Source organism: Rattus norvegicus, chromosome 2, assembly GCF_021556685.1.
Source record: "Rattus norvegicus strain SHRSP/BbbUtx chromosome 2, alternate assembly SHRSP_T2T, whole genome shotgun sequence".
Classification (NCBI taxonomy): domain Eukaryota; kingdom Metazoa; phylum Chordata; class Mammalia; order Rodentia; family Muridae; genus Rattus; species Rattus norvegicus.
The window spans coordinates 13,704,174-13,716,563 of NC_141535.1; the positions used below are offsets into that span (position 1 = coordinate 13,704,174).

Here is a 12,390-nt window from a genome sequence, read left to right on the forward strand (position 1 = left end):
TTCATATTCACACAATACTCTCAGCTCTCCCCAGGTCCTCCTCTTCTACATGCACCCAGTGTTCACACACGTGCGTGCACACACACACACGGAGAGAGAGACCAATTTGATGCCCCAAATATTTCTGGGTGTGTGCCTCCCACCGGAGTGTGGTGGTTGGCCGGCATTTGCCCCTTGCTGCATCGCTTCCCTCGCCAGACTGGGATTGACTCTGGCTTGAGCTTGCACAGGTCTTGGACATGCTGTCACAACAGTTCATAGGTGTAGCTGCCTCACTGTATCCAGATGTTTCCAACTCATCCACTGTCTCTGTTAGATTCTTTCCACCTTTTCTCATGAACCTGAGCCTTGGGAGGAGGGGTGTGTAATACAGTCTCTGAGTCTTTGTTCCTTGGCCAGTTAGTCACTACTACTGTAAATAGCATCGTTTTTAAGATGAGCTTCCAGGGTCCTTTGGAGTCAGTTTATTATTTTATCTTTTTACAAGCAGAATAGTAGGTCCTCTCCTAGGGCCCAGGACCTGTCCGCTGGTTCATTCTCGGATTAATAATGGTGCCAAGTGGAGATGGCTTAAATCTACTCAGAAAATGGTTATTAACTTCCATGATGCCTGGGGCACTGCTTCACCAATGGACAGTCCCACCAGGGCAGTCACAGCCAGTTGAGTCCACAGCTGGGAGGACACAAACTGCCACATTTATGAATTCAGATTGCCTACTCTACACTGTATCTACTCAGTAACTTGTAGGACATAGAATAACAAATATTGGATAAATGATGGAGAGGGGTTGTTTTGGGTAAGGCTTGGTAAATCCAGGCCATGCCTATAGAGCTGAGTCGGTCTCATGAGATGGTCTTTAATTGTAATTTTTTATACATCAAAAATGCTGTTCAAGAATACTAATCTTGGGAACACGGGAAGATGCAATCGGTGAAGAGTCTGCTGAAGCATGAGACCCCGAGTTCAGATCCCCAGCACCCCAGTAAAAAGCTGCAATCCATCCCTGCGCAGGAGAGGCAAGAAGGTCCCTCTGGCTCACTGGCCACACAACCCTGTGGGATTGATGGTCCCTCAGAATGAAGAGTAGTAGAGCAAGGCTAGCTAGCGCACATGAACACTCAGATGTACACCACATACAGATACAGCACCCCCCCCGACATGAATCATAATTGAGAGTTTTCAGGGGAGACTAAGTTTCCCATATATCCTTTCCATTTTAAAGTAGTGCTTACAATTGCTCTGACACTTGTCACGGTGAAGGTGCTGAAGGAAAGAGGGACAGCAGTCCTGGTGCTTTGGCGTTTTCCAACAACTGTTCAAGAGAACAGTGAGCACATTCTCCCTGCCAAATAAAGGCAAGGGTTTTCTTTTGTGTGTGTGTGTGGTGTGTGTATGTGTGTGGTGTGTGTATGTGTGGTGTGTGGTGTGTGTGTGTGTGGTGTGTGCTGTGTGTGTGTGTGTGGTGTGTGTGTGTATGTGTGGTGTGTGTGTGGTGTGTGTGTGTGGTGTGTGTGTGTGTGTGCTGTGTGGTGTGTGTGTGCTGTGTGTGTGTATATGTGTGGTGTGTGTGTATGTGTGTGGTGTGTGTGTGTGTGGTATGGTGTGTGTGTGTGTGGTATGGTGTGTGTGTGTGTGCTGTGTGTGGTATGTGTGTATGTGTGGTGTGTGTGTGTGTATGTGTGTGGTGTGTGTGTGTGTGTGTGTGTGTGGTGTGTGTGTGTGTGGTGTGTGTGTATGTGTGGTGTGTGTGGTGTGTGTGTATTGTGTGTGTGTGTTGTGTGTGTGTGTGTGTGTGTGTGTGTGTGTGTGTGTTGGTGGTGGTGTTCTACAGCCATCCCCATTGAATGAATAGCTACTTTAGCAGAAAAAGAAAAGCAGAATTGAGGGCTGGAGAGATGGCTCAGCGGTTAAGAGCACTGACTGCTCTTCTAGAGGTCCTGAGTTCAAATCCCAGCACCCACATGACTCACAACCATCTGTAATGGGGTCCATTGCCCTCTTCTGGTGTGTCTGAAGAGAGTGACAGTGTACTCACATATATAAAATAAATAGTTTTTTTTTTTTACAAAAATCAGAATTAACTTGTTTTCTCTACCAAATAAATGTTCACTATAAACCATCTTGGTATTCAAAGCCAAAATTTTATTTTTTTTCACTTCATATGTGTAAACAAATACAGAAATTCAGCACGTAGCAACTAGTTTTATTTGTGATAATGTTAAAGATACTTTATTACCAGTCTCAGTAAGTACTCTTATCTAACTATTAAGAAGCTATCTACAAAGTAATTTCATAGACTTACAGCTAAAGAGAACAAGACTTATGGTAATCAAGCAGCCTGGAATGTCTCATCTTTTCCCAAAATTAGTATGTTCAAAATTGTAAACTGATCTTTCAAATGAGGATGGTTACCCTTAAAAGAGAGGCCAGGGGTTCCAGAGTCGATCCTGTGCAAAAGCTTCCCTCTGGGTGGTAGGAACACACCGGGAAGACACACTGGAAACTAGGGAAGACGTCGCCGCCAATGCAGCTCCCCGATTTGACGAGTTATGTGCGGGTTTGTAATAATGGAAGGAAACAGAACCAGAGAGTGTCTATGAATGGGATCTTGTTTGGCCCTGGTACCAAATGTTAGAGAATAAAGTACTTTTTATTCCCAAATAACAGCATTTGCCGTAACTAAAAACTTTACGTAAGTTTCCCAACACACCGAAGCTTTCAAGACTTGTTTTCTACTCAGAATCTTACCACATTTTTATAAGCTCCTGGGAACTGCGGTAAGTCACCTGCATTACACTGTCAAGATGGGCCTCACACCCCTCAGGAAATACCGAGGAGGCATTGCCATTCAAAGTAGTCCTTTACCTGAGAGAGCAATTTTGGAATTTCTCCAGCTCACACAAATAAACTACGGTTTCTAACACAGATTCAAGATTGGAAAATTATAGCTCAACAGGAAACTGTTCTCATAACTATTTCACTTTCTACAGTACAATTTCTTACAGAGCAAAAGTAAAACTTAAGACATGATTGTTTCTGTAACATAAAAGACAGCATATTTGGTCAATTCTGGTTAGTGTCTAAACACTACAAATTTTCCTATAAATTTTTATAGGAAATTGTTTACAAGTGGATAAACTAAGGCACACAAACTTAAGTTAATATCACTTGATCCTGAGAGAAAAAGCAGGGCTCCAGTTTCCAGGGCAGAGGTTAATGAGTAACAAGTCTCCCCAATGGGAAAAAATGATTTCTGTCCTGTAGGCAAGTACTTTTAATATTTTAAGTTTTGAGATGTACACTATGTAAATCTTTGGCATGTTAAAAAGCCCTCGAGGTGAAAGGTTCTGGAAATTTTCTCCTGCAAAATATGAAACTGCAGGGGAGTCACCCTGTAAGTTAAAACAAGAAGAATCAATCATAATTTCAAAATGACCTGAGTTCATTTTACGTGATTACATATAATTTACTTGAAGTTTATGAATCTTGTGAAAGACAAGGAAGGGCATAGCCCTTCATCATATTCAAACACAGACACACAGACACACAGACACACACACACACACACACACACACACACACCATTATAGGACTTATTTCTAGTTAAGTCCAGAATTAAGCAGTATGTCTCAGGGATTTTCCCCCCATAGGCCCACCAAGTTGAAAATGTCAGACTTACTACAGTAGAATTATTAATTCACACACTGAATACTGTATGGCTTGGAGTTATCTCCACGGCCAAGCCCTGATAACCTTCCACCCATGTGACAGGCTTTGTTGTGGTTGAGATGTAAGTGAAATGGACTTCATCCAGGTCACTGGTGTTTGCCGAGAGCCTGTTTTCTATCAGTAAAACTCTCATCTCCTAAGTTTGTATTGTTAAGAACTCAGGTACGTTTACAAGGTCACAGCATGATGAAACAGAATGTCTCGGGTAAGAAACACCATTGTCAGTCTGTTTTTAAAGTGCCCCATGTGCAGTATTAATAGAAATACACGGTTACCACCGGTCAGCAGGTGAGCCACAGTGACCTTTTTCAACCGAACACGCAGACCGAATAATGCTAAATCTCTGGAGAAACACTCAAATCCAGAGCAAACAAAAGCCAAAGAACCCCACGACTGCATCGCATAATCAGAGATGTGGCAGAGGTAATGGAGTAAGGTCACACGGTGTAAACACAACGTCATTCTGAAGAGTTGGATATGAATTTGTCAGACAGAACACTGAACAACAGAAAATACGGACTTAATCCTTATTCAAAATCAAGTCCATCCAAATGCTCAAAGCTGTATCTGCAAAACATCTGGAGACTGTCGTGGCTAGTAGGTGGCTTCGTCCATGTTGTCATCGCTGTCTACCACAAAATCATCCCCGTTGTCGAAGTAGGAGTTAATGTAGTCATTCTCCTAAGTGAAGGGATGGATGTCTCAGTCAGTAAAGTGATTAGGGTGCACCACTTAAGAATACAACACAACACAACACACGCAAAAAAGAATATCCCTGTAGTTTACAAGTACCAAGTTGAGGTTAAAAGAAAACCCAGAAGACTTGTATAGAAAGTTTTTCGCTTGTGAGTGCTCTCCTTTTTCAAAAGCAGTTTTCACACATTTTGACCAGTCTCGCTTTCTTTTAAGGGCCATTTTCTACTGTGCTCAGGTGCTGACCAGCTGAGAAAAGGCTGTGATTCCACCTCAGCAGGAACACCCTGCACAGCGCTCCTTGGTGGAGCGATTCAGGGTTTAAGGAGCTCAAACACTAAGCATTCCTTGAGCCCATGAAAGAAGTGTTTTCATCAATAGTTTTACCCTGCACTAGAACCCAGGCATGAAGTCACAAAGCTTAATGGCCCCAGCAGAGGGACTTTCCTTTCCTATCAAGACACAGTCTCCTTCCAGCCCAAGTCTATGGGAAACCACATTCCATTCTTCCATGACTTCTTGGCTTCTGGCTGAGTCCTTAAGGCTACAAAAGTATGTACGCCTTCTATCCAAAAATCAAAAATCCATTTGAATATAAACAGATCAAGATTTCTCGGACAGTTAGTTGCAGTGCATGGGTTTGTAACAGAGATTTTTGAATCAATCAAAGTTTAACAGTGGTTATATATTTGCTCACACTGAGGGTAACGACCCTGTGGTGTCAAAGAGCCCTCACGTTTGTGTCCACACTGGGATAGAATAATGCTGAGGACTTCCTTGACTATGATCCAGGGTAGACTGAGGGATGGGAGGTCAAGGACCGACAGGCAGGGATCTGACGTATATATGAAAAACATGAGTGGAAAATTAGCTATGCAGGAGAAGCATAGTGGCTCACACCTGTAATCCCAGCACTAAAAAGACAGAGCAGAGAGAATGGCAGAGGTCAAAGCCATCCTGGACTACAGAGATAGCAAGACCCTGTTGTACTCCCCAGACCCTCTCCCCCAAAATTTCCACATTTCTACAATTTACAGTGGAAACAGATGACATTCTCAAAAAACAGCTTTTGAAAAACCAGCTTTATCTTAGAGTTTTTCTTTATAAACATCTAAATATATATGCACATTTGTGTATTTTATATTACTTTCTCTTTCCAAAATCCTGCAAGTTTATGCATCCAACACAAACCCTTTGCAGTTCCATAAAATTGGTCTGGCTTCTCTGGTGCCAAGAAATCCATAAATGCCTGGACACCAAGTTGGAGCCTGGGGTCTTTGTTGTAGGGCGGGAGTGGTTGGCAGAGCGTTTGAAGGAAGCCACCTAGAAAACGAGGCCTTCACTCTGAGTGAAGAAAAGCACGAGCAAATGCATTCCCGCCCAGGAGCAAGGAAGAGAAACCCTGGCACTCATAGTCAAGCAAGTGGCATGTACTGTAGCCAGGGTACTTATCCCAAAGGCTTGGTGACTCAGGTGCTAACAGAGATTTTAGCAATGCTGTTCAGGAATAACATTTCACAGCCCGCTGAGCCTGGTGGGCGGAGTGCCTCTTGTCTCTCCACTGAGTTCCAGAGTCATTCTTAAGCTGAATACTCAAACCATCACCAGCAAAAGAAGTGTTGTCTTTATCTAACACAGATGTGTTAGCAGATGAAATACTCCACCGTCCTTAGTAAAATGAAGTATTTATCAACTCAGCTCAATGAGTAAGGTAATTACCATGAGATTTCAATGAATAAGACCAAAGAGTAGAACTTTCAAGTTACAAGGCCTCTAAGGGAGCCCCCTTTCTATTCCCAGCCACATTCTCTCCCACTTTGCTTTGTAATGAACTACAGACATATAAACGTATGGATTTAAACCTACTCTCTGGAGCTCTGCTTCACTGAGGCCTACTTGACAGCTCTCAAACTACCAAAATCTGCTTGTTTGCTCCATTACAGTATGGCCACGTCACCCCAGCTGCCCGGAATCTTTCTGTAGATCAAGTGAGTTTTGCGTTCAGAGTGCTGGGATCAAAGGTGTGCTCTGCCACCCTAGTCCATGAGCTTGTAATTGTTATGAGTAAATCTTGACACACATGATCCAGACTCAAAGAAAGTGGGTGCCATCAAAACATAGTGGCTCAAACAACACACAGGAGTCCGACATACAGAGAAGAGCTGCTGCAAATTTGAAGCCACTGTGCTGTGTTGTGCATTCCAAACAACCGGCCTACAGTGAGGTCTTGCCAACACACACACACACACACACACACACACACACAGTCTGCTTCCTCGCCTTGACCTCCTCACTGACTCTCTAGATCTTACAAGTTATCTTTTTTTTATTTTTGACTGACTCAGAGTTTGTGGTTGGTCTGAAATTTGTTACGTAGCTGAAGATAACCTTGAACTTCTGATAATCCTGACTCCACCTCCCAAGTACTGAAATTAGGTGTGGGTGCCTGGTTTGTGTCCTCATAGCACCCTGCTCCACAGAATAGAATTATCCACTGTACTATCGCTGTTGCCTTTCTTGTTTATCTCCATGAGGGGAGAATGACTTCTTCTCTCTTGGCCAAGCATAAGTCAAGCACATACTTCAATGTGACATTCGATGTGAAGGGACTGTGGTAAGGACACCATAGCCAGAGTGACTGAATACAGAAAACACAGGTTTGATACAGAGTCGTGAAGAATGCCGAGACTCAAAAGAACAGAGAGAAGAGAACGACAGATGCCACAAAAAGGTGCAAGAAACAGATGCAAAACGAGAAGCATTCTATCTAAAAATGAAGGGAGGCAACCTTGGCAGCTGTGGTACGGCCTGTCACGCAATATGTGCTTGCATTACATGATGCAAGCCGTTTACGTAGGGGAAATAATACTTTAACAACAGAATTAGCTTACGTTTTGCAGAAGCATTAAATGCTACAGAAAAGCCAAGAGAAGTGGGAGCTGAAAAGTGTCAGTGGTGACTTAGTAACGAGGTGGACGGCACGGAATTGAGAACTAGCTTCTGAAGAGCAACAAGAGCCAACGCCAGCTTCTGAAGCTTTGCCACAGGCAGGTCGGGTGGGCACAAGACGGAGGCGAGAGCATGCTCACAATCACGAACAGAGCAAACACACACACAGGAACATGCTGAAACTGTGCAAAGGAAATAACTCAAGTACTGTTTCAAAAGGGCGGGGCAGCTCATCATATAGGGTAAGGTAGCCCTCTTCCACTGATTAGGGTGTGTGTGTGTGTGTGTGTGCACGCACGCACATGCATGTGAGTGGGCATCACTGAACCTGAAGGTAGAGGAGTATGTCCTACAAAGGTTTTATTTTCTTTGTGAAGCTGCCAGCACTGGCTACGAGTGAAGGACACGGAAGATTCAAGGATCCTGTAGAAAGGCAACTTAACAGGTGGCACAGAGAAGGTGTTAGCCTGCAAGACAGGGCTAGTGGCTTTAAGTGGGAGCCTAACCTGTGACCTAAGCAGGTCTGATGGGAAGAAGGGACAGACATCAGAGAAGAGGAACGGTATTTCAGTCCCCAGTCTATGCTGGAAAGACGGAGAAAGGGTGGAGGGTGTGGCAGGGCTAAGCAATGTAGAGAAAGAGATCAGGGAGAGAAGTAAGCAGGCAAAGCCAGGCATCAGAAGTGTCATGGCAACAGTCACATCAGCACAGGAAATGAAAGAGGGACCAAAAAACAAAGGTGGGGACAAAGGAGAGGTATTCAGGACCTGACTGGCAAGGTTGGAGAGATAACTCGGTACCTCAAAGCATCTGCCGCTCCGACAGAGGTCCCCGGTTCAGTTCCCAGCACCCACACTGCGGTAGCACACAACCTCCTCTAATCCAGTACCAGGGGCTCTAATACCCTCTGGACTCAGTGGGCACCAAGCATGCACATGGTACATATACATTCATGTAATCAAACCATCATACACATAAAATAAAAATGGTTCTTTAAAAAACCCTCCACTGAAAATCATTTAACAGGTGGGTTTAGCAGTTGGCCAACCATTTGTAAGCAGACGACTATACATCCATACTAATTATATACATTATACATGCATACTAATTATATACATTGCAAAAGAACACAGAGCTTCATACAACATGGTCAGAGAATATAACAAATACTCCACAGCTGGACGCTCCGGGTAGAGAGAGGAAAGTAAACGATCTCACGCTAGGTTTGCTTACCCTAGAAGTCTCTCCAGTCCTCAAGAGGTCAAGATAACCATGTCGCCCTGCCCACACACCTTGACTGACTGCAGCTTTTCAAACATACCATGTTTCTAAAAACCAGGAATTCCAAGCCGCGATGGCCCTGCAGGGATGTCCTTCTAGGTCTTTGTGCCTAAGCCCTTTGGTACCTCAATTTTATGTTGGTAAGTATGAATTGTACTACTCTCAGTGAGTTCCTGAAGTCCTTGCTTGCAGAAGATGTTGATCTGGTTACTTTGATCTCCTTGTTTTAATTTTGTGTTATCATTTTATACCAAGCAACTGATGCCAGTGATGGAAATATATTTCCAATTCTATAAATTTTTTTTCTGTTTTGTTTTTAAGACAAAGTCTCACCATGTTATGGCCCCAGCTCGTCAAACTCCTCCCAGTCATCCTTGAGTGCTAGGACTGTGGCCGAGGTTTTATTTGCCGACCGACATCACATGCCCCATGCCACAGCTACTCTTTAAGGTTAGGTAACAGACTCTTATCATCCTCAGACAGACTTTTACCTCCTCTTGTTCCTCTTCATCATACTCCTCCTGTTCTGCATCTTCTTCGCCATCCTCCTCCTCATCTTTCTCTTTCTCTTTGCTCCCTTCTTTCTCGTCGTTTTCTTCATCCGACCTTTCACCCTCGCCTCTCCTTTCCAGTTCCTGATAAAATGAGATTCGTTAATCCACATCTTTGATTTGTGCACCCAACCTCCAAAGAAGAGCTAGATTAACATGCTGGCCCACTGGCTGACCTCCCACCTCTCAGGGAAGGGGCAGCCACCAGCCCTTAAAGCAACAGCCACTCTTCAGTTCTGTTTCTTTATCACTGGTCTCCCTCAGCTACACTGGGGTTAGAGTCCTAATCCACCGTGCCTTCTTTTCAAGGTTCCTATCCAACCTGCTCCTAAAATGCTTGACATAATTTACTTTATGCTACTCCTGTCCCCTCTGTCTTTCATTACGTCCCACTGCCAAGAACCTCTGTTTCACGATACAAGGTTGTGAAAAGGAGATGAAGAGACATCACTGAACACGCTGGCAGGTATTAGCAACTCAAAAGGGGAAACAGAGTTGGAAAGGCTCTGGCCTCTGGGTGTCTCTCGCTGTCTACCTGGAAAACCATGTGCTGGACACCACACTACAGTTTCGATTTTACAAATGCCTCGTTACTACCAATCATTTTTTCAGTTGATAGAAATGACCTCATTTTATGACCGTCTCTGTTCGCTCAGTTTGGTGACCCTCACTTTGCACAAGGGACAGAATTTCACAGGTTTTCTGGGAGAGGGGCACAGCAATAATTTTGCATATTCATAATGAAAGCTTCCTATGAGCTAGTTTCTGATTATCACTAACGGTAATTAGAAGAGCAGTGAGCTAAGGTATAGGTAGGCTCTATTACTCCTTAAGGCTTTGCTGATTATCCACAAACATAAGTCATATTTTACATCCAACTTGGCTGTTCTCCCTAAATGTTCATTTTAAAGATTATTTTAATTCTAATTTAAACTGAAGATCACATTAACCAAATCCAGTGTAAATGAACGAATTTAGAATGTTTATGCGTGTGTAGAATGCACGTGTGTATATTAATGTGTTCATGCATTTGAACACGCATGTGGAGGCTGGAAAGTGACACTGGATGCCCTCCTCACCCACGCTCCATTTCATTTATCGAGGCAGGTTCTGGCTAGTTTTGCCAGCCCATTGCTTGCCTTAGGGACTCCTCCTTCTCTCCGTCTCCCACGTGCTGGGATTATAGGCTGCTGCCGTGTCCTTCTGGCTTCTGTGTGCATGCTGGGGCCTGGGACATCAGACACTATGCTAACCCAGTCAACGTCTTATCTACAGAGCCAGCTCTCCAGCTCGCAAGACTCAATTTTAAATTAAATTCAAGCAATATTGCTTGCAATTGACCTCACTCAGACAGAACAAATTAGAACCAAGAAGAGTACACATGTAGGCTATCTCACTCTAATAACAACTGTTGCGCTTCCTCGGTGGTTACTCTGACAATACCATGTGTACACTTCCCAGCTGGCCATCTTCTTGGAAAATCCTAAGTAACCCAAATTTTCATAAACCTTTTGAAACATCTAAGACAGACAGACAGACACACACACACATACACACATACAAAATAAGCTACATTAATATTAAGATATGTCTTTTCTGTTTTAACTTGATCATAGGTAAAAATGGCTACAATTAAATACGATTATAATGGAACTGAAATATTTATTTTCTGTTGTGAAAGTAGGCTCTATTATCTTTTTAAAAAGTCACTGATTATCTCAAAATTACAAACAATTGTTTTATTTTAAAAAAAAAGCCACAACTGTACTATTGAAAGTACAGCATTTGTTCACTGTGCTGTAAGGACCAAAGACTGTATTTCTACTGTTGCCATATCACACGGCCGAAGCAAATAGCCTCATCTTTACCACAACAGCCAACCATGCATGTCAGTAGAGTGAGACAGAAGCTGTTCAAGACTTTTCTTATGATCCCAGGGACACACGCTGTGTAGTTACTTTGTTCCTTCCACAAGCTAACGATTTTGTCTTTAGTCTTTCGTACTCAGGCTGACTGTGCAGGTATAAGGAGAGAAGGACTCACATCAGGAGAGGAGATAAAATGCAGACCGAGAGCAGTTCTAGCTTAGACACTGGACACGCAAAGAGCCCCCTCCCTCAGGTAACACGGAAGGAAGGTGCATCTGTCACTGCTCTGAGACCTGACCTAATGCTGCTACCTCTACCCAGAGAGGCAGCCATCATGATACACGAAGCTGCTTTAGTTGGAGACAACCAGAAACAACCACTGCTATAAAATTATAAACACATTAAGATTTCTGTGTTTGGAATGTTCTGGAAAAGGTGGCAAAGGTAAGCACCAAGGAGGCGCAGTTTGTCCCAAGGAAAACCACACCCAAGTGAAGGCCAATCCATAGGGTACTGTATGTGCCCCCGGGGGGTTGTCCCACCTTTCCGAGCAGGCATGACCAGACACATTCAATCTGTCACTCTACCTAGTTACCACTTATCCTTCACTGACTTCCAAATTTTAGATTTTGGCCACGCTATCATCCGGCTCAAGCACTGTCCAGAAAGGAAATCAGTAAAATTCGGATCTTCCCGTCAAGCAGCTGTGCCAAAGATGCCAGTGAGCACGTGTGTTTTTTATTGGATAGTTTATGTATTTATATTTCAAATGTTATCCCCTTTCCCAGTTTCCCCTCCCCCACTTCCCCTCCCTTTCGTCTATGAGGATGCTTCCCCCTCCCACCCACGCCCTCCTGCCTCCCTCCCTGACATTCCCCTAACTGGAGTATCGAGGCTTCACAGGACCAAGGGCCTCTCCTCCCATTGATGCCCAACAAGGCCATCCTCTGCTACATACGTGGCTGGACCATGGGTCGCTCTATGTGCACCCTTTGGTTGGTGGTTTACTCCCTGGGAGCTCTGAGGGTGTCTGGTTGGTTGATATTGTAAGCACATATTTTAAACCTAAAAACTACTCTACTCATGTGAAATACTCATGTGACATACTTATTATAAATTCTCAGCTTATTCGTAACAGCCAAACAGCAGAAGGAACAATGTTCTTCAGTAGCATATCAATGGCGTTATTAAGTAACTACAGTTCATCCTCACAGTGCTGATGGCCGAGTGAGGGAGCTCTGGACAGTATGTGGAGCTGTGCCTATGACATTCTGTTGAGCAATAAAACGAAAACGCAAAAGTGTGGCATTAGCATGTT

General features: G+C 43.8%; 1 protein-coding gene across 2 annotated transcripts in view; it reads right to left on the reverse strand.

Annotated features, from left to right (window-relative positions):
* Positions 1-2,122: 2,122 nt before the first annotated feature.
* Positions 2,123-12,390, reverse strand: part of Polr3g (RNA polymerase III subunit G) — a 40,294-nt gene continuing 30,026 nt past the window's right edge. The window contains exons 7-8 of one of the 2 annotated variants that reach the window (XM_087634013.1): positions 9,145-9,288; positions 2,123-4,411 (exon numbers count right to left, since the gene is read on the reverse strand). In XM_087634013.1, coding sequence (XP_087490139.1) covers positions 4,325-4,411; positions 9,145-9,288 — 231 coding nt within the window. In that variant the 3' untranslated portion in view covers positions 2,123-4,324. 2 annotated transcript variants of the gene reach the window in all.